The sequence below is a fragment of the Anabrus simplex genome, chromosome 1 (genome assembly GCF_040414725.1).
Source record: "Anabrus simplex isolate iqAnaSimp1 chromosome 1, ASM4041472v1, whole genome shotgun sequence".
Taxonomy (NCBI): domain Eukaryota; kingdom Metazoa; phylum Arthropoda; class Insecta; order Orthoptera; family Tettigoniidae; genus Anabrus; species Anabrus simplex.
The window spans coordinates 589,526,228-589,547,318 of NC_090265.1; the positions used below are offsets into that span (position 1 = coordinate 589,526,228).

General features: G+C 38.2%; 1 protein-coding gene across 2 annotated transcripts in view; it reads right to left on the bottom strand.

Moving 5' to 3' along the window:
• Window positions 1-21,091, bottom strand: part of LOC136857166 (CYFIP-related Rac1 interactor B) — a 263,971-nt gene that overhangs the window by 63,695 nt on the left and 179,185 nt on the right. For both annotated transcript variants that reach the window (XM_067135598.2, XM_067135597.2), the window contains exon 2: window positions 8,405-8,529. In XM_067135598.2, the coding sequence (XP_066991699.1) occupies window positions 8,405-8,489 (85 nt within the window). In that variant the 5' untranslated portion in view covers window positions 8,490-8,529. The remainder of the gene's footprint in view (window positions 1-8,404; window positions 8,530-21,091) is intronic.

Genomic DNA, 21,091 nt, shown 5'->3' on the forward strand with positions numbered 1-21,091 from the left:
TTGTCCTTAATGTTCCTTTCCTCACATTTCACAGTTTACACTTCCACAATTACAATTACACACAGGTTTAAAACATATGGTGCAAGTAGTGGCAAATGATCTTTAGAGGTCGACGCCACAAACATATAGCATTAAAAAAAAAAAAAAGAGCCTGTGGAAATGGATGTCTTACAGTAGAGCATAAGAGCTACCTGCTTGGAGTGAATATGTAAGAACAGAGATAGATGCAAAAGAACTAGTTACGGACAGGACTGATGCTTAATCACTGAGATGGTACGGGCATACCCGGCAGATAAGAGGAACAGCGATGGACCACAGTGTTAGTTCAACTAATCTCCACCGGGGAGAAGACGTCAAGCGACAATAGCTACAGCCATGGAAAGGAGAGATCTATCCGAAGAAGAGTGTCAGGATAGGAATATGTAGCCCCTGGGGACAAGCGACACTGCTGATATGTGGAGTGAGTGAGTGACTGATTGAGGTGAGTGAGTGAGTGAGTGAGTAAACATCTCATGAATGCTTTCAAGAACAGGAAAATTAATAAATCATTACATTCGTAAAGCTGCTATAAATGGATAAAAACATATTTTTTTAATGGACCATTACAAACAAAATGAGAAAGAATCCGTACCTCCCCAGTGAGACATGAGACTTCTTTTACCACTCTTAGGGCATTTTGAACTTTTCTCATTGCTAAGGAGAGAATTAATATTTCTATTTATCACAATAAAGCATTACTTATTCAAAATAAAAAAGCTTTTGGACGAGGCACAGTGGGTACATGACAGCACAGTGAGCAGCGAGCACGTCAGTGGGTCGAACACATTCATCACACAAGTCTCGCATTATCAACAGGACAAGATCTTTAGAGAAGAATTTGTGAGTGCCATTGGCAAAACCAATAGAGCAAATTCAGAATGGAAAATGTGTTGACCATTCAGGGGCTAGCAACATTAGAGTGAAAGAAACCACAGTATTTTCAAGGACTGACTGACTGAGCAGTCACAGATTTAAAGCACTACTTACTCTACCTGGAGACAGAGCTGGATTACAGAATACCAAATGTAATGAGCAGTAGTTCCTGGCATGGTCAAGTGTAATTAAATTTTGAACATGTTAATACTGTCTGTCCATTATGTCATCAGGCTGACCACTGTTGGAGCCCCACGAAAGGCTATGCAGGAAACTACAAAAACCAATGGGGGTGTCATACGGAGAAATCAACAATGCATATGCACACAAACTGATCAGTCACAACTAAGCCACTTCTGAAGAAATGTTGTGTAATCAGAATGGTAATTGCAAGGGGGCTGTTTTAGATCACTAACAGTGCCGCTATCTTCTGCAGTTTTGTAGTTACTGTAAGAAGTTTCTTCACGAGCACATATTTGTTTAAATAAATATACAATCACATGAAATAATCTTCATGTTTGGTCAGTTTTGATGAACAATTATAATTACAATAGGTTAAGAAAAGTATGTCCACCTAATCAATACATATTTTATTTGCGATTATACATACATCACATTGTAGAACTATTATAGGTCATCTTCAGCCATGTATGATTAAAACTGACAAATGTTTAACATTAATGTATCCTTGAAACAATAATAAAACTTGTTCTTACAATCTAATGGTACACTATATTAAACTTCTATGGTGATATCGTGAGGAACATGAGTAAAAATTAATTCTTAAAAAGTAAAATTACATCCAAATGCTGTCACATTATGTATTAAAATTTTGATGAATATTTGAATTCATTACCTCAATCAATCATCAATCACTACTGATCTGCATTTAGGGCAGTCGCCCAATTCCCTATCTGTTGTTTTCCTAGCCTTTTCTTGAATGATTGCAAGAAACTGGAAATTTATTTAACATCTCCCTTGGTAAGTCATTCCAATCCCTAACTCCCCTTCTTATAAACAAATATTTGCCCCAATTCGTCCTCTTGAATTCCAACTTTATCTTCATAGTGTGATCTTTCCTACTTTTAAAGACACCACTCAAACTTATTTATCTACTAATGTCATTCCTTGCCATCACTCCACTGACAGCTCGGAATATACCACTTATGATATAGATGTTGATTCCCGAAGGGAACCTGAAATATTTGTTCCGAGTGTGTAAATTTATAAAATCAATATAGTTGGTCCATTATTGGACATTATATATTTTCCAACTAATTCCTGGTTGCTAGCTATTTACCAACTCATGAGCCCAACTTAGTACACTGGGGCAAAACGCTGGCAAACAGGAATGAGTTAGGTGAAAAATTTATAATGTCCAATAACTTTTTTTTGCTAGTTGCTTTACGTCGCACCGACACAGATAGGTTTATGGTGACGATGGGACAGGGAAGGCCCAGGAATGGGAAGGAAGCCTTAATTAAGTTACAGCACAAGCATTTGCCTGGTGTGAAAATGAGAAACCACAGAAAACCATCTTAGGGCTGCTGACAGTGGGGTTCAAACCCAATACCTCCCAGATGGTCTGCCTCTGTGGATCCGTGGTAGAGTGTCGGCCTCCGAATCCCAAGATAGCGGGTTCAAACCCGGCAGACGTAGTCGGATTTTTGAAGGGCGGAAAAAAGTCCATTCGACACTCCATGTCGTACGATGTCGGCATGTAAAAGATCTCTGGTGATACATTTGGTATTTACCCGACAAAATTAATTAAATCTCAGCCATAGACGCCCAAAAGAGATCCGGTTTACTCTGTCTGCCATGTAGCGGACCTAGAGTAAAACGGAACGTCGAAATTGACGAGCAGGCAGCCAGATGGCATCAAATTGAAATGTCTGCACACGGTAGCTGAGGCCATACGATTATTATTATTATTATTACCTCCCAGATGCGAGCTCACAGCTTCGCGCTCCTAACCACACGGCCAACTCGCCCAGTATGTCCAATAACGGGCCAACTATATTGATATTATAAATTTACTCACTCGGAACAAATATTTCAGGTTCCCTTTGGGAATCAACATTATATCATCTGATGACCAAGCAGGCATCAATTTTTGGTAATGTGACAAAGTCTTTGATAGTCCATTGGCACTGCCGGTGGCTCCAAGTAACCTTCGCAGTGGCCTGCACGGTATGCACTAGCCATGCGTCTTGGTAGGTGTGCTATTTATCAACTGATGAGCCCAACTTAGCACACTGGGGTGAAAGAATGAGTTAGCTGGGAAATTTATAATGTGCAAAAACTGACAACTATATCAGTATTACATACCACCTAGTTGAGCAGCTCGTCTCCTTTCTCCCAAGTCTTCCCAGATCAAACTTTGCAACATTTTTGTAATGTTACTCTTTTGTCGGAAATCACCCCGAATAAATCGAGCTGCTTTCCATTTGGATTTTTTCCAGTTCCTTAATCAAGGAAGCCTGGTGAGGGTCCAATACAATGGAACCATACTCTAGCTTTACATCCTTGGTACAACTCCTAAATACCCTCATAACCATATGCAGAGATCTGTACCCTTTATTTACAATCCCATTTATGCAATTACCCCAAAGAAGATCTTTTGTTATTTTAACACCTAGGTGGTTACAATGATTCCCAAAAGGAACTTTCACCCCATCAATACAGTAATGGAAACTGAGAGGACTTTTAACACCGTTTATCATCATACCATTGCCTACTGTCCATCTCACAACATTATCTACGTCATTTTGCAGTTTCTCACAATCTTTACTTATTTATTACTCTATGCAGAATAACATCATCTGCAAAAAGCCTTATCTCTGATTCCACTTCTTTACTCATATCATTTATATACATAAGAAAACATAAAGGTCCAATAACACTGCCTTAAGGAATTCCCCTCATAATTATTACACGGTCAGATAAAGATTAACCTACTCTAATTCTCTGAGGTCTATTTTCCAGAAATATAGCAACCCATTCAGTCATTTTTTTTGTCTAGTTCAACTGCACTCATTCTTGCCAGCAGTCTCCCATGATCTACCCAATCAAATGCCTTAGATAGGTCAATCGTGATACAGTACATTTGACCTCCTGAATCCAATATATCTTGCTGGAATCCTACAAGCTGAACTTCAGTGGAATAACCTTTCCTAAACCAGAACTGCCTTCTATCGTACCAGTTATTAATTTCGCAAACATGTCAAACTAACCGGCCTGTAATTTTCAGCTTTACATCTATCACCCTTTCCTTTATACACAGAGGCTACTACAGCAACTCTCCATTCATCTGGTATAGCTCCTTCATGCAAACAATAATCAAATAAGTACTTCAGATATGGTACTACATCCCAACCCATTGTCTTTAGTATATCCCCAGAAATCTTATCAATTCCAGCTGCTTTTCTGGTTTTAAACTTTTATATTTTAATGTAAATTTTGTTATCATAGCTGAATTTTAATACTTCTTTAGTATTAGTCACCTCCCCCGATCTGGACATTATCCTTGTAACCAACAATCTTTACATACTGCTGACTGAATACTTCTGCCTTTTGAAGATCCTTGCATACACACTCCCCTTGTTCATCAAAGATTCCTGGAATGTCCTTCTTGGGACCTGTTTCTGCCTTCAATTACCTATACATACCATTCTATTTTTCAATAAAATTTGTATTATGCTTGCCATCATGTTATCCTTAGCTGATTTCTTTGCTAGATTCAATTTCCTAGTAAGTTTCTTCAATTCTTCCTTACTTCTGCAGCCATTTCTAACTCTATTTCTTTCCAACCTGCATTTCCTTCTTAGTCTCTTTACTTCTCTGTTATAATATAGTGGGTCTTTACCATTCCTTACTACATTTAAAGGTACAAACCTGTTTCCACATTCGTCAACAATTGCTTTAAACCCATCCCAGAGTATGTTTACATTTTTATTTACCGTTTTCCACCGATCATATTTACTTTTTTTAAACTCCCTCATGCCTGTTTTATCAGCAATATGGTACTACCTAATAGTCCTACTTTTAAGACCTTCCTTTCTATCACATTTATTTTTAACTACGACAAAAACAGCTTCGTGATCACTAATACCATCTATTACTTCAGTTTCTCTGTAGAGCTCATCTGGTTTTACCAGCACCACATCCAGAACATTCTTCCTTCTAGTTGGTTCTATCACTTTCTGAATCAGCTGTCCTTCCCATATTGACTTATTTGCCATTTGTTGGTCACGCTTCCTGTTGTTTGCATTACCTTTCCAATTGACATTTGGTAAATTGAGATCACTTGCTACAATCACATTCCTTTCCATATCGTTTCCCACACAGCTGATTGATTATCTTATCAAATAATTCTGAATCAGTGTCAGCACTACCCTTTCCCGGTCTGTACACTCCAAAGACATTAGGTTGCCTATTATATTTAGAGATGAGCCTTACACCTAGAATTTCATGTTTGTCATGTTTAACTTTTTCGTAGCTTACAAATTTTTTCTTTCGCCAGAATGAATATTCCCCGCTCCTACCATTCCTATCCTATCTCTACCATACACACTCCAGTTCCGTGAGAAAATTTCTGCATCCATTACATCATTTCCCAGCCATGACTCAACTCCTATTACAATATCTTGTAAGTATATATCTATGTTGTATTGATTAGGTGGAAATACTTTTCTTAACTAATTGTAATATTAAGTATAACATGATCATTATTAAAAAAAAAAAAAAAAAAAAAAAAAAAAAAAAGAAGAATTTAGTTTTCTTCTCCCAAGGCGGTGCAGCTCTTTTCAGGTACACCCCCTATTGATGTAAGCTGCTTGTACCTTTTTTTTTTTTTTTTTTTTTTTTTAATGACATACCAGCCCTCCTACTAATCTTAAATTTCTACCGGGCGAGTTGGCCGTGCGCGTAGAGGCGCGCGGCTGTGAGCTTGCATCCGGGAGATAGTAGGTTCGAATCCCACTATCGGCAGCCCTGAAGATGGTTTTCCGTGGTTTCCCATTTTCACACCAGGCAAATGCTGGGGCTGTACCTTAATTAAGGCCACGGCCGCTTCCTTCCAACTCCTAGGCCTTTCCTATCCCATCGTCGCCATAAGACCTATCTGTGTCGGTGCGACGTAAAGCCCCTAGCAAAAAAAAAAAAAAAAAAAAATCTTAAATTTCTGACAGTATTGCGAATAAAACCCAGCCCTCCGAGGATGGCTAATTATTACACTATGGAGATGAGAATATATTATTTGTTCACATTACTTGCACAATGTACCAATAATAATAATAATAATAATGTATTTTGTTTTACGTCCCACTAACTACTTTTTTAAGGTCTTCGGAGACGCCGAGGTGCCGGAATTTAGTCCCGCAGGAGTTCTTTAACGTGCCAGTAAATCTACCGACACGGGGCTGTCGTATTTGAGCACCTTCAAATACCACCGGACTGAGCCAGGATCGAACCTGCCAAGTTGGGGTTAGAAGGCCAGCGCCTTAACCGTCTGAGCCACTCAGCCCGGCGCACAATGTACCAACTACATTTAAATTAAATTAGTTTGTACATTTTCCGAATTGAGTAACAAGGCATCAAGTCTCTACGGTCCAATACCATGATTAGCCGGTTTGAGTCCCAGTACTGGAAAAAAAATTTACCATCAGTATGTTGACCAGCAGGGTAGGAGAGGTGGTGGTACACAATTTCTAATCACTAGATTGTGTGCCAAAAGCCTGGATTAAATTCCCAACTTCTCTGCACTGTTCATATGGAGTAAGGGCATATGACACTGTTGATAGTGATTCGCCTGTCAGATGTGAATGTTAAACCATGAGCAGACACCCTTAGTGTTATACAAAAGGAATAGGTTATATGCTGACATTGGGTTTCACCCTCTCCTTAGCTCATTATAATCACCATCTCATACCCAGATGTGTAGGTCACTCATGGGGTGTCAAACAGATAGACCTGAATCAGGCGAGTCGAACCTGTCCTTGGACACTCTTGGCGCTAAAAGGAATATGTTAAATAAATAATGGTGGCAAACAACCCCATATCCTTCTTCCTCAGTCTTTCTCCCTTCACCGCGCCTCAAGTTCACTAAGATATAGAGTATGATGAACAGGTCCATTTTTCAGTGAAGTATTCTGTATCATAACAATCTCTTACTCTGAACTATTATCAATGTCAACTCAGTGTCATTCACTGCAAAAATCACTCCTATCATTCTAAGTATTTGCACACTCACAATCAAGCTTGTATCAAGACAATGATGAAACGTAACTCAAGTGGTTAGGCTTGGCTGTAGCATGGTCCAAAGTTCCAAGATTTGAATTCTGGTAACAACAGAGACCCAAGATTCCAGTCCCTCACATTAAAACTCACTCCAGGAAACTTGGTAGGATGCAGCCCATTACAAGACTGCTGAAACTTCCATCAATAAACAACTCATCATAATAACATACCAATAAAGTGATCACCATTATGTTTCCAGCCCTCACCTTCTCAACTGAACAACTGAAAAAATATACAAGAACTGACAGTATTCTTCAATTACACTGCTACAGCCTGATAAATATTCAATATCAGTCTAATTCCGCGAAGCCACATTTGGCGGGCTGCGAGGGCTTTAAAAAAATATATTTTAAGAAATGTGAAGAAAATTTTTAAAATATTTCAGATTGTTCAAAAATGTATTGATTTTTATAGTCCCAAGTCAGAACTAATTCATTAGTTAATATTATTTCCTAAGTATTCACTTGGTCTGAATGATTATTTTTGAATTAAAAAATTTAAATCCAAACTTCAGCGGAAAATGAGCCCTCACAAATGCCAGTGCTAGGTCTTATCCATTATAAAAATAGCTATGGGATCCATACAAAATCTTGAAATCCACGCCAACCTCATTGTGTATATTTTATGCAATGTAGTGTGCAATGAATACCAGTGGTGTAAGAAGCAGTTTCAATTCTTCACTCTTCACTCATTGGTAGTACTGACTGGTACACAGGGCTGCACACTTGAAGAAATTTACAGAGAAGTACTCCTGGAAGTACAGTATATTGCTGGAATTTTAGGCTCTTACAACTGTATATGATTGTTCCCTTCACACTACTCCCTTTAAATAGTCCTTTTTTAGGTTTTGTTTTGACAACCTTATTAATTTCAGTTTGTCTTTAGGGTTTTTTTTTTGTCATTTGAAAAATATTAATTCAAATGAACTGACATCGTTGGGTCCTCTTCTTCAAAATTCAATTGTCCTGGGTATGATAATGCTTATTTTTAATTACACTCTTTTATGCAACTGTAAAATAGTGTTTTAAGCAATTAAAATTATTAAACCTTCATTTCAATTGAACTAAGCATAATATTTCATACTGGTAGGCCTACCTCTAGTCTATTTGCGGAACTTTACAAAAATTGGCATTCTGTGCATAAACAAAGAAAAAAACAGGTCTGATTATCTAGTTTATATATTTCTGTAACTTACTTTCAAAGTCCAAGAAGACATCATACTTCTGCGGAGAGCAACAGTTTGAATCATCTCTTGCAAGAAGGCTTAACAACTTGCCCATGTTCACTAGAAATCCTTGCTCTACTGCATCATTTCACAGCCTATAAAAACAAGAGAACCATTGTATAATAACTATTCAGAGGCATTTAACATGAGACTAACTTCTTATCACACAGTCCATTGAGAGATAAGACATGAGGTATGTGAAATACATTGAAAGAATTATCAGTGATGCCTAACAAGATAAGTTCAGCTACAGCAATACATAGCCACAAAATACTGCAAGGTAGAAATGAATTAACTGAAAAACCAAGGTATCATTGGGAATATATTAAATTCAACTGTTATTGTATTAACCTGAAAAGAACTATATGTTTACGTTAAAAGAGACAATTATTTTAACCCTTTTATCAACTCAGTAGGATTAAAAAACAAGACAAAAACAACAACAACAACCACGACAAAGAAGTATACCCATGGGTGAGGAACCATTTACAAGCCTTGTAAATCTTCATCTTCATAATAAGGGTGAAGGCTTATATTTTATATTCCGGCAGTACCTGTACTCAATTTTTAAAGTCAAATGTAAGACTTCTTGCAAAATGTGCAATTTCATTTATATTACTCACGGTACTTGCTTGAAGGTTTTTTTTTTTTCTTTCATGTTTGGTCTGCATATATACTTTGAGGTTCTCTTCTGAAGGAACATGCTGTATACGTCGGAATGCATCAGAAAGATTAATATAATCTATGTAAATAAAGTTGTAGAGGATCCGCTGTCTGTAATTTTAGTTTGCCAATTTTTCAGATATTTATCCCTTTTAGGTCAACTCAAGATCATATCAGTGGTTTTCAACTTTCATGTCTGTTTGTTGTTTGTATGTTCCACTATCACGACGAAACAGCTGGATAGATCTCGAGCAAACTTCATATTTACAGTATACTCATCCAGCAGTAGTTTTTGATATGCATAAGATTTAAAAATCACAGAACAGACTGGGGGTTTATAGGGAGAACAAACAAATTATTTGATATTTTCTCATATACCTTTTTTTTCTGTAAAGTCTGTAGACTATATGTGAAACATCCCTCCATTTTAAATACAGTAAATATTGTTATCTACACAATTTTGCTTACTCTTCAAATGACTGAGAAAATTACTATTTTCTACGGGTTTCATGCTCTGCATCGAGTGACAGACACCCTCGTAGACTGACAATGATTCTACCTGTTACCACGGCAACGTTTCTGACTGTTTGCCAGCAGGGAAATAACATAATGCCAATTTTGTCATCATCCCTGTAAAAACATGGTTGTTTGTTGGGTAAAAGGTGAGAGAGAAGTCAAGCAGCCATTCTGCGCAATATTTGCGGAATACCACTGGAGGTTGCAATCGTCTTCGAATAGTACTAAGCATGTCTTAATATTTCAACAGTACTGTGAAGTGTAGCCCATTATTTCACACCGTAAGGTGTTTTCTTGCATTTGCTATAATTTTAACTATGTTTCTCTTCTACTTCAGTCTTCTGCTTTAATTTCTTGCCTCTGTCTTACCTCTTTAAGCTTAAGTAATAACACCATAAGCCATCACCTGATCTGAATACCTAATAATCCCTGCACCTAAATTTCTCCTCTGTACTGCTTTCTTAAATCCGTAACTCATATTATTAAAATTTAGTGAGGGACATTTGATTTTTCCAATACATCCACAAAGTATTTACATATTTGTCCTATCTGGCTGCCCTCAGTTATTATCCTATCTTCAATTAATGTCAACATCTTTAACTGTCTTACTTTCTTCCTTAATTTCTCCATATTATGTGAGTGTTAATCCAGAAACATGGACTCTCTTTCCTTTGAGTGATACTATGCACTATTTCTTTTGTGCATTTTTTCCTCTGCAGTCTACGATTTTGCCGATTAAGTGGCATAACATACCATTAACTGGAACTTATTTAGAGTCAGTAGGTAGGTTGTGACACTTTTGAGGGTTCATTCTTCTTCGTCTTCTTCTTCTTCTTCTTCTTCTTCTTCTTCTTCTTCTTCTTCTTCTTCTTCTTCTTCTTCTTCTTCTGTGAATCTGTCTTGAGACAGGTGTCAACTGGACAGCCTCCATGATTCTCTGTCCTGAGCATCTTGCTTCAGTTGTTCACAGCTTGACATCTGTTAACATTCCAAACTTTCTTCCTTTTCTTCCACCTATTCTTCCCTCCATCACCCTATGGCAACTATGGCAACTAAAAATCGAACTATCTGTGGAAAATCTTTGTTCAAAGCCTAAAAACACCAGTCCATGTCTAGGGTGTCTGAGAATGCGTCTGAATGTTAGGCCGGTTTGAATGTGTGCTGATTTAGGAAGACATCTGGGGAATGATGTTGATGGCCAGGTTCAGCTTGCAGAGAGAACGCCATTGAAAATCTACGGCATCTGAGGCTGCTTTTAATAATGTTGCTTTACGTCACAAGGTTTCCGAAGACACCGAAGAGCCGGACATTTTATGCCGCAAGAGTTCATTTATGTATAGGTAGATCTACCGACACAAGCTTTGCAGATCTCCAGCTTCAACGAGCGAAACGTCTTCACATACCATCGAAGTGAAGCAGAATCAAACTCACTACTGGTTTTGAAATTTGGGGCTCAGCATACACAAGAACACAACTGCAAGCATTTCTTTCATTGAGTGGGGTATATGTTTCCAAAGCGATGACCTATAGTTTTCATGGGCTTAACAGTTTCCTGAAAGTCCTAATTTTTACCTCCCCCCAAATCAAGATGGCGAATACAATCTGCCAGACGAGCTAGAAAATTGAAATTTGGCAAACTTATAGCTTTTAGCCTGTAACTGATGGAAAATTTGAAGATGTTCAAATGTTTAACTTTTTACCCCAGAAAATGGTGCAGACATGTGTTTCGAGGCAATAGGTGGTTAAACGGAAAGTCATATCACAAAGTGGTTAACACAATCGCTGCCCAATTCCGAGTGATCTACAACTTTGGTCCTATGACTTTTTGTTATCTATAAATCCCTTATACGTTAGATAAAGCTGCATTTTTTTATTCATGTATTTTGCCATTTTTACATGTATATTTTATAGTTTGACACACTTACAGAAAAGAGAGAAGCATCAAATTCGGCACGCACATTGGCACAAACAATGGCCACATGCAAACCAAATTTTATGATTCTAGCTGCCACATAAGTATGTGAAAAATAAAGCAATGTGTGAAAATTGTACCCAAATTTCACCCTATTCAATGTTTCTAACTCAATGTAACGCATAAATAGAGGAGATATGAGAAAATGTCATAGGACCAACCTTGTAGACCACTAAAAGCAGCGTTTGATGCCACAATCCATTTGTCTAAATGATGTACCATTTAGCAGCACGTAATATTGAAATGAGGGTCTGCAAATTATTAACGCGCATATACTTTTGCACACAGAGTCTATTTGTAGCGATCTAGAATAGGGGTGGGGGGCTGCCATCATAAATAAAACTCCCCAAATCGATAGTGACTATCAGTAGGAGAGGGGTCTGCAATTGTATTCAAAACTCCCCTCATCGACTGCGACTGGCAGTAAGAAAAGCGACCTTCCATTATAACAGAAACTCCCCAACTCCACTGTAACTATCAATATTAAATGGGGTCTGCCATTGTAATGAAAAATCCCCTTCTTGATTTGACTCGGCTGTAGGTAAGGGAGCCTGCAATTTCGGTCAAATCTTCCCTACCCGACTGTATCTGTCGGTAGGCAAGGATGCCCACCATTATAAACAAAATTCCCAAACTAGACTGTGACTGGTAGCAGGCAAAGTGGCCTGCTCTAATCGAATGTGACTGGCAGTAGGAAAGATGACCTACTGTTATAATGAGTATTCCCCAGCTCGAATGTGACTGGCAATAGGAAAGTGAGCCTGTGTTATAGTAGAAACTACCAAAATCATTTGTGAATGATAGTAGGAAACGTGGCCTGTCATTGTCATCAAAACTTCCAACGCACATCTTACATCAGAAACAATGTATGGGGCTTCCCCATGATGGGGAATACAGTTTATGAGGTTCTACAAATGTAAATTAACCACACCTCGATTTCAAATTCCAGGAAAAATTATAGAGGTTTACAAATTAAACACAGGCAATGAACTATATTGAAGCTCTCTCACGAAAAAAACTGGCAATTTCTCCTCGGCATCATCTTATTACCCCAATTTGTAGGTTTCAACTGATAGCACACATGTGACATTCAAAATAATATAGTGAATGTTCAAATTCTCAAAGACATACTTTCCACAGACTCAACTAATTAAATGGAATGAATTTGACCTTCATCAAAATTTTATTTTATGCAAAATGAATGTCATTAGAAGTAGTTTTAATTTCAAGAATTTATACCCAAATGCAAAATTTTACTTTCTTTTTTTTTTGCTAGTGGCTATACGTCGCACCGACACAGATAGGTCTTATGGCGACGATGGGATAGGAAAGGCCTAGGAGTTGGAAGGAAGCGTGGGAAACCACGGAAAACCATCTTCAGGGTTGCCAACAGTGGGATTCGAACCCACTATCTTCCGGATGCAAGCTCACAGCTGCGCGCCTCTAACCACACGGCCAACTCGCCAGGTAATTTTACTTTTTAAGACACATCAAACTTCATAACACGGCTCAATGAGCAAATCACCCAATTTTAAGTTTCATCATTGTTTATGTATATATACAGAGTGTAATGCTTTTGTCAATTTTTTTACTATAAGTGACTGAGGATGATCATTATATGGATGAAACTAGTCCCACACTGCGATGTATAAATAGTCACACATAATAAACATGTATTGATTAGGTGGAATCCTTATCTTAACTCATTGTAATTGTATCAATATGGACCAAAATAAAGATAATTGCATACAACATAACTTGAGTGGTAATATTTAAATTTTTGTAAGCAACTTGGCAACGTTTACCACTGATGTCATTCATCCCTCTGACAATAGCCACTGTTTCCTGCATTCCAATGCCATCTCCTACCCCTGCCCTAGCACGCCAGAATATCCAGCTTCGGCCCCTCAGGCAACAGCAGATATTCCTGGAGCGGCCTTGAGTAACCAGAAGAATGTACTGCAGGTAGTTAACTTTAATGCTCAGTCTCTCACTTTGCAAACAAAGATGGATGAGCTGAAAGCTCTTTTCAACACACTGCAGGTGTTATTTTAATACATGAAACTTAGCTCAAAAGTAAACATAACTCTAATATTGCCATTAATGCTTTCACGGCCCGTACTTATAGACATGATAGTGTATAGGCTTTTGGACTCATGCCGTGTCAAGAAAATAAGGTGAAATTCTTAACGTTTCGCAGAAAACTGTGCTCTGCATCCTCAGAAGAAATCTCAACTGTCCACGAGAAAGGCTTCTTAAACAATGACACTTTGAATTTCGGAACATTATAATAGAAGTGGAAATGCTACGTTCATTCGCCACCAGATCGCCCCCAGGACATGGCACAATGCTAACGTTCAAAGCGGAAGCTGACTGAACCATCACAATCAAACTAAGCGGTTCACATATCGTGTTTGCGTAACATATGGCAGGTGTAAGACATAGACATATGTCTGGAATGAAACTTCTGGCGACGAGGAACGTACGAATTTGGAAACACCGGGACGAAATAACAATAGTGAAGGGACAGGGAAGGAAAATACCTACATTAATTCTTAATGGCTGGCAACCAGGTATTACTTAATTGATAACCAGTGTCCCTGTTGAAATTGTTAGGATCTCTACGTATTTCAACAGCTTCCCGTATATTCCTGGACCTGTAGTGTCTAGTGTGGGTAAGAGCTTGAGCATCTTGGAACATGACATCATGACCCGACGATAGAGCGTGCTCAGCTATTGCCGATTTGTCAGGTTGGTTGAGACGAATATTACATTCATGTTCTTTGATGTGGGAACCAATGGACCACTCTATCGTCGGGTCATGATGTCAAGTTCCAAGATGCTCGAGCTCTTACCCACACTAGACACTACAGGTCCGGGATTATATGGGAAGCTGTGGAAATATGTAGAAATCCTAACAATTTCAACAGAGACACTGACTATCAATTAAGTAATACCTGGTTGCCAGTCATTAAGAATTTATGTAGGTAGTTCCCTTCCCTGTTCCTTCACTATTCTTATTTCGTCTCGGTGTTTTCCAAATTCGTACATTCCTCGTCGCCAGATGTTTCATTCCAGACTTATGTCTATGTCTTACACCTGCCATATGTTACGCAAACACGATATGTGAACCGCTTAGTCTGATTGTGATGGTTCAGTCAGCTTCCGCTTTGAATGCTAGCGTTGTGCCACATCCTGGGGGCCATCTGGTGACGAATGAACATACCATTTCCACTTCTATTATAATGTTCCGAAATTCAAAGTGTCATTGTTTAAGAAGCTTTTCTCGTGGACAGTCAAGATTTCTTCCGAGGACGCAGAGCACAGTTTTCTGCAAAACGTTAAGAATTTCACCTTATTTTCTTGATACGGCATAAGCCCAAAAGCCTATATACTATCATGTCTATAATTCTAATAATTTCAACCTACCAGGGTACCGACTTCTGAGATTCGATAGAAGAAATAGGGGTGGTAGCGGTTTAGGGGCATATGTGCTTAACCATTTAAAATTGAAAATCATCTATCACTCAACTCAACAGTATGAGTGGAAACCAGAATACATGTTTACTGAAATTACCGCACAGAGTAAGAAATGTTTGTTCCGTGCTGTGTATAAACCACCAAAGATAGGACGGAAAGATGACTTAGAAATGAACTTAGTGAGATTATTATAGTCATACGAGCATATGACCATTATGGGAGACTTTAATACGAATCTTTTGTCCAGCCCCGCTGTGTAGGGGGCAATGCGTCCGCCTGTCACCCAGCGGCCCCAGGTTCGATTCACGTCCGGGTCAGAGGTTTTTAATTGTAATGATTAATTTTTTGCTAGTGGCTTTACATTACACTGACACAGATAGGTCTTATGACGACTATGGGATAGGAAAGGCCTAGGAGTTGGAAGGAAGCGGCCATGGCTTTAATTAAGGTACAGTCCCCCCAGCATTTGCCTGGTGTGAAAATGGGAAACCACGGAAAACCATCTTCAACGCTGCCGACAGTGGTATTCAAACCCACTATCTCCCGGATGCAAGCTCACAGCCGCGCGCCCCTAACCGCACGGCCAACTCGCCCAGTGTGTAATGATTAATATCCCTTGCCTGGGGACTGGGTGTGTGTGACATTCTTAATCTTCCTTTCCTCACACACAACATTCCACACTACCGCCATTCCAATTACACGCAGGTTCATATAATATGGTGCCAGTAGGGGCTAAAGATCCACATGGGTCGACGCCCCGAACAAATAGCATTTAAAAAAATATATGAATCTTTTATATATTAACTCAATGCAAACAAAGCATCTATTACATACATTCCAGGCATGTAATATGACACTTCTTCCTCCCTCAGCAACTCATCATACTAAAATCTCTCACACTTTACTAGACTTAATAATGACAAACAATTCTGACAGAGTAATGAACCAGGGACAGACCTCAGCCCCTGGATTTTCAGCTCATGACATCATTCTCATGTCCTACTCCCTAAAGGTACCTAAATCAAAGCCCACATACATTACCATATGAGACTACAACAATGTAGACAAGGGTGATGAGTTAATGGCAGACGCATACTCAAGACCGTGGCATGACATTGCGCAAATGATGAATATTGATGACAGATTTTTTACAGACATGCTCCTTTACGCATGATAGGAACTAAGAAAGGAAAATACCCATGGACAAGACATTAGACGTTTGGTGACAAAATGAGATGCAGCTCACAGAAAATATAAATGCGACCCAACAGAGGACAAATTTAATGACTACCGGAAACTTTGCAATAAGACAAAACAGGAAGTAGAAATGTGTGACTGCGATACACACATAGTTTGATTAGACAAGGCCACAATCAGACATTTTATGGAAGGCAGTCAAAAATTTTGGTGTAAATGCACGCAAAAATACTGAAGATCCTGATAATATATCAATGGAAGAGCTGAATGATTATTTCGTATCACTGCCCAATGCATTGGATCAAAGTGCAAAATGAAACTTTAGTGTTCAAAACTATAACAATCAGGTATTAAATGAAGGAAAGTTTTATTTCAGTGACATTTCACCACTAATACGATTGGTAGAGTAAATGCTGAGGAAAATATTAGATGCAATCATCCCCCCCCCACTAACCTACATCTACAATTATTATTCCTTACAGAATGGTGTGTACTCCACAATGTGGAAAATGGCCCTGGTACGTCCAATGCCAAAGACTCAAACCCCAATAGATGCCGGTGACTACTGATCCATTAACATAATTTTGACAGTAGCTAAAGGACTAGAGTACATTGTTCACAATCAGATCAAAACTTATGTGGGTCGAAACAATACTCTAGACACATTTCAATCAGGTTTTTGTAGCAATCATAGCACATGTACTGCCTTACGTAAAATGACTGAAGACATAAGACACGTGATGGACAAAAAACAGTCAGTACTGTCCTCCTTGACTTCAGCAAGGCATTTGATTCTGTAGACCATGATTTATTACTGCCAAACTTTACCTATTAGGTTTTTCAAATAGCACCCTGAACTGGATGGACTCATTTTTACATGGTTGGCAGCAATGTGTTACCAACAAAGGTTCCCAATTTTTCTCGTGGCAGACTGTGGAAACAGGAGTTCCTCAAGGTTCTACACTAGTGTCTCTTCTTTTTTAAACTTTATGTCAATAATCTATCGAAATCTCTTAGGTACAGCAGACATTGCATATATGCAGATGACGTGCAACTTTACATTCATTGTAGACCGGATGGCATTTAACAAACAATGGAGAAATTACATTTAGATCTTAATTCAGTAAACAACTGGGCAGTAACGCATGAACTGTCTCCTAACCCTGACAAATCCCAAACAATACTTAGAACCAATCCAAAACTACTATCCAAAGCAGATCGTGCAACTCTCCCAGTGATACGGATACAGTAAAACTGTAGAAAATCTTGGAATCACTCTAGATGAACACCTATCCTGGTCTGCATATACGGTATTAACTTTCAGGTGAGTATTTAATAATAATAATAATAATAATAATAATAATAATAATAATAATAATAATAATAATAATAATAATAATAATAATAATAATAATATAATGCTACTGGCTTTACATCCCACTAACTGCTCTATTATGGTTTTCGGAGACGCCGAGGTGACAGAATTATGTCCCGCAAGAGTTATTTTACGTGCCAGTAAATCTACTGACACGAGGTTGACTTATTTGAGCTCCTTCAAATACCACCGGACTGAGCCAGGATCGAACTTGCCAAGTTGGAGTCAGAAGGCCAGCGCCTCAACAATCTGAGCTACTCAGCCCGACAAGCGAGTATCTGCGTCACCGCATACTTTCAGCAAGTTCAAATTTATATTTCCTTTTAAACTCAAAGATATTTTAGTTGAAACGCTAGTAATGCCAATTCTTGACTACTGTGGTATAGTTCACAATGACTGCACTGATGAATCACTACAAAGGTTACAGTGCTCACAAAATGCATGTATGAGGTTCAACTGTAATCTCAAATATACAGGCCATGTCACATCGTCCTACACCAAACAAGACAGGCGTAATATTCACTATCTAACCTTACTGCAACAAACTTTAAATCTCAATTCACCGAGCTCGATAACTGCAGTCGCTTAAGTGCGGCCAGTATCCAGTATTCGGAAGACAGTAGGTTCGAACCCCACTGTCGGCAGCCCTGAAGATGGTTTTCTGTGGTTTTCCATTTTCACACCAGGCGAATGCTGGGGCTGTACCTTAATTAAGGCCACGGCCGCTTCCTTCCCACTCCTAATCCTTCCCTGTCCCATCGTCGCCATAAGACCTATCTGTGTCGGTGCAACGTAAAGCAACTAGCAAAAAAAAAGAAAAAAAAAATCTCAATTCTCCTTCTTACCATACAGAACGTTTCTATAATCTTTCTTCACACCACGAAAAACAAGAGTACAAAACATGTATATTCTTACCATACCCAACCACAAGCCCTCCGCATATGGTAATTCCTTCCCAGTTACTTCAATTTGTGAATGGAACAATCTGCCACAAGACGTCAGATGAATATCAGTGTCCAAGACATTTAAACGTGCATGCACAAAATATCTGACTGAAAGACACAAACAGCAAGGTAGCATGACATAATCACTTTCCTATTTCCTCGTCCTCTTTTCTTTTAAATTCTCTTCCCCAGTCTACTTTATCGTTCCCCTGTAACTTTCTCAACTTGGGTGGATACTCACAGTACAAGCTATAGGTCAGCAGCTCTACTTAGTTTTTAAGTTTAAGATAACCTTTTAATGATTTGTAACTAGTTATTCATCAAAGCGAGAGTTCAAAGTGTGAACAGTGGTGGATGGCTATGCCAAAACTAAAAGTCTTTTAAAAATTGAATACGGTACCTAGGAACAGTAAAAAAGCAACAACAGATAAAGAAAGCAAAAAGGAATTTGATCTTCCCTACCTTTAAAAGCTCTACTCAAGCTTATTCATCTACCAATGTCATTCCATGCCATCTCTCCACTGGCAGCTTGGAGCACACCACTTAGTCATACAGATCGTCTCCTTACTCCCAAGTCTTTTCAGCTCAAAGTTGGCAACATTTTCAAAATATTACATTTTTTGTTGTCAGAAATCACCCAGAACAAATTGTGCTGCTTTCCTTTGGATCTTTTTCTGTTTGCATATCAAGTAACCCTGGTGTTGGTCCAAAAATCTGGAACCATACTCTAAATGGGGTCTTACCCGAGACTTATATGCTCTCTTCTTTACATCTTTGAATACTTAAATACCCTCATAAGTAAATGAAGAGATCTGTAACCTTTATTTATGAATTCACTTTTTTTTTTTTACATGGTGACGATGGTATAGGAAAGGGCTAAGAATGGGAAGGAAGTGACCGTGGCCTTAATTAAGGTACAGCCCCAGCATTTGACTGGTGTGAAAATGGGAAACCATGGAAATCCATTTTCAGGGCTGCCGACAGTGGGGTTCGAACCCACTATCTGCTGAATGCAAGCTGTTAACTACATGACCCATACCCTGCAGTCACTTGCTCAGTATTTAGAATTTCGTTGATGTGCTCACTCCAATGAAGACCTTTTCTTATATTAACAGTTAAGTACTTACAGTCATCCCCTTAAGGTACTATCACCCCATGAACACAGTAATTAAAATTGAGAGGACTTCTCTTCTTGGTAAAATTTACAACCTGACTTTTCATCCCTTTTACCATCATGCTACTGTCTGCTGTTCATCTCACAAAATTGTCAAGGTTTTCTTGTCTATATAATTAATGTAAAGTAGCATCAAAATGGGAGCTGTTGGGTAGATGAGGTGAAAAAGCTAGGCCTAGTAACATTATTTCAAAGAACTTGAAAATTTAATGAACATCTGCCTTGATAAATTATTTCAATTCCAGATTCCTCTCGATATAAATACATATTTGGTTCCATTTGCCCGCATGAATTCCGTAGGAATGGAGTACTACTATCAGATAAATTTAATAAGGGACAGGAGACTGTGTGAGAAGGTTGTGTAAAGAGTGAAAGAGAAGCAATATGGGCAGAATGTAACAGTAAGAGAACACTAGTAGAATTTTGTAAAGTAAGTGAAAATATGGCAATAAGGACTCAAATGTTATTTAAATGAGAGAGATAATTTGGTGGTTAATGGGGGCATACAAAAATATAGTCATAAGAGAAAAATATAATGAAAATCAATAATTTTTTGCATTAAGTTAATATATGGAAATGACATCTGCTAAAAGACTGTAAAGAAACAAGAAAAGTCAGAGAGAAAAATATAGATGGGAAAGACATACATAAAATTGAAAATGAACTTCACACTTCTGCTAACCTATTAACTGCAGAATGGAAGAAACCAGGATGAAGAACAAAATTATGTAATGCTACCAGAGGAATACTTGAAAAGAAATTTAAAGAAGGCAGAGAAATGCATGCAGTTAATATGTAGTAAGGACATACATGAGGAGGTAGGTATCCTTGATTTTATGACATTGTTTATGTTCAAGAAATAGCTCTGAAGGCTACGGTTGTCCGTCTTTTAAATATAACGTCCAAGTAATATTTATAGGATATGTATTAGTACATAATATTTTAATTATATCTTGTAACATTTTCTTAACTGGAATATCGTTGGTATTTTGTAATACTAACAAAAACTAACTCCATGTAACAGTTATGATTACAATGAATGAATAGGTATAGTACTCTCTCCCCTAATCCTTTTCAATGCCATATACATACCAGGCATTAAACTGGGTAGCCTATTTTTCTATTGGGTAGGCCTACCTTGCCCTCTGGGGACAAAAAGTGATTAATTCTGGAAATGGAGAACACAGTTGTACCAAATTTTAAGTGAATATAGAAAATGTGATCAAAAGACGAATCAATGTTTACTTATTTATTGGTAAAGTCTAACCTAACATTTTTATGTCAAATCTATCAGTCATATAAAACTTTACCGATACCTAAAATAAACAGATCCGCA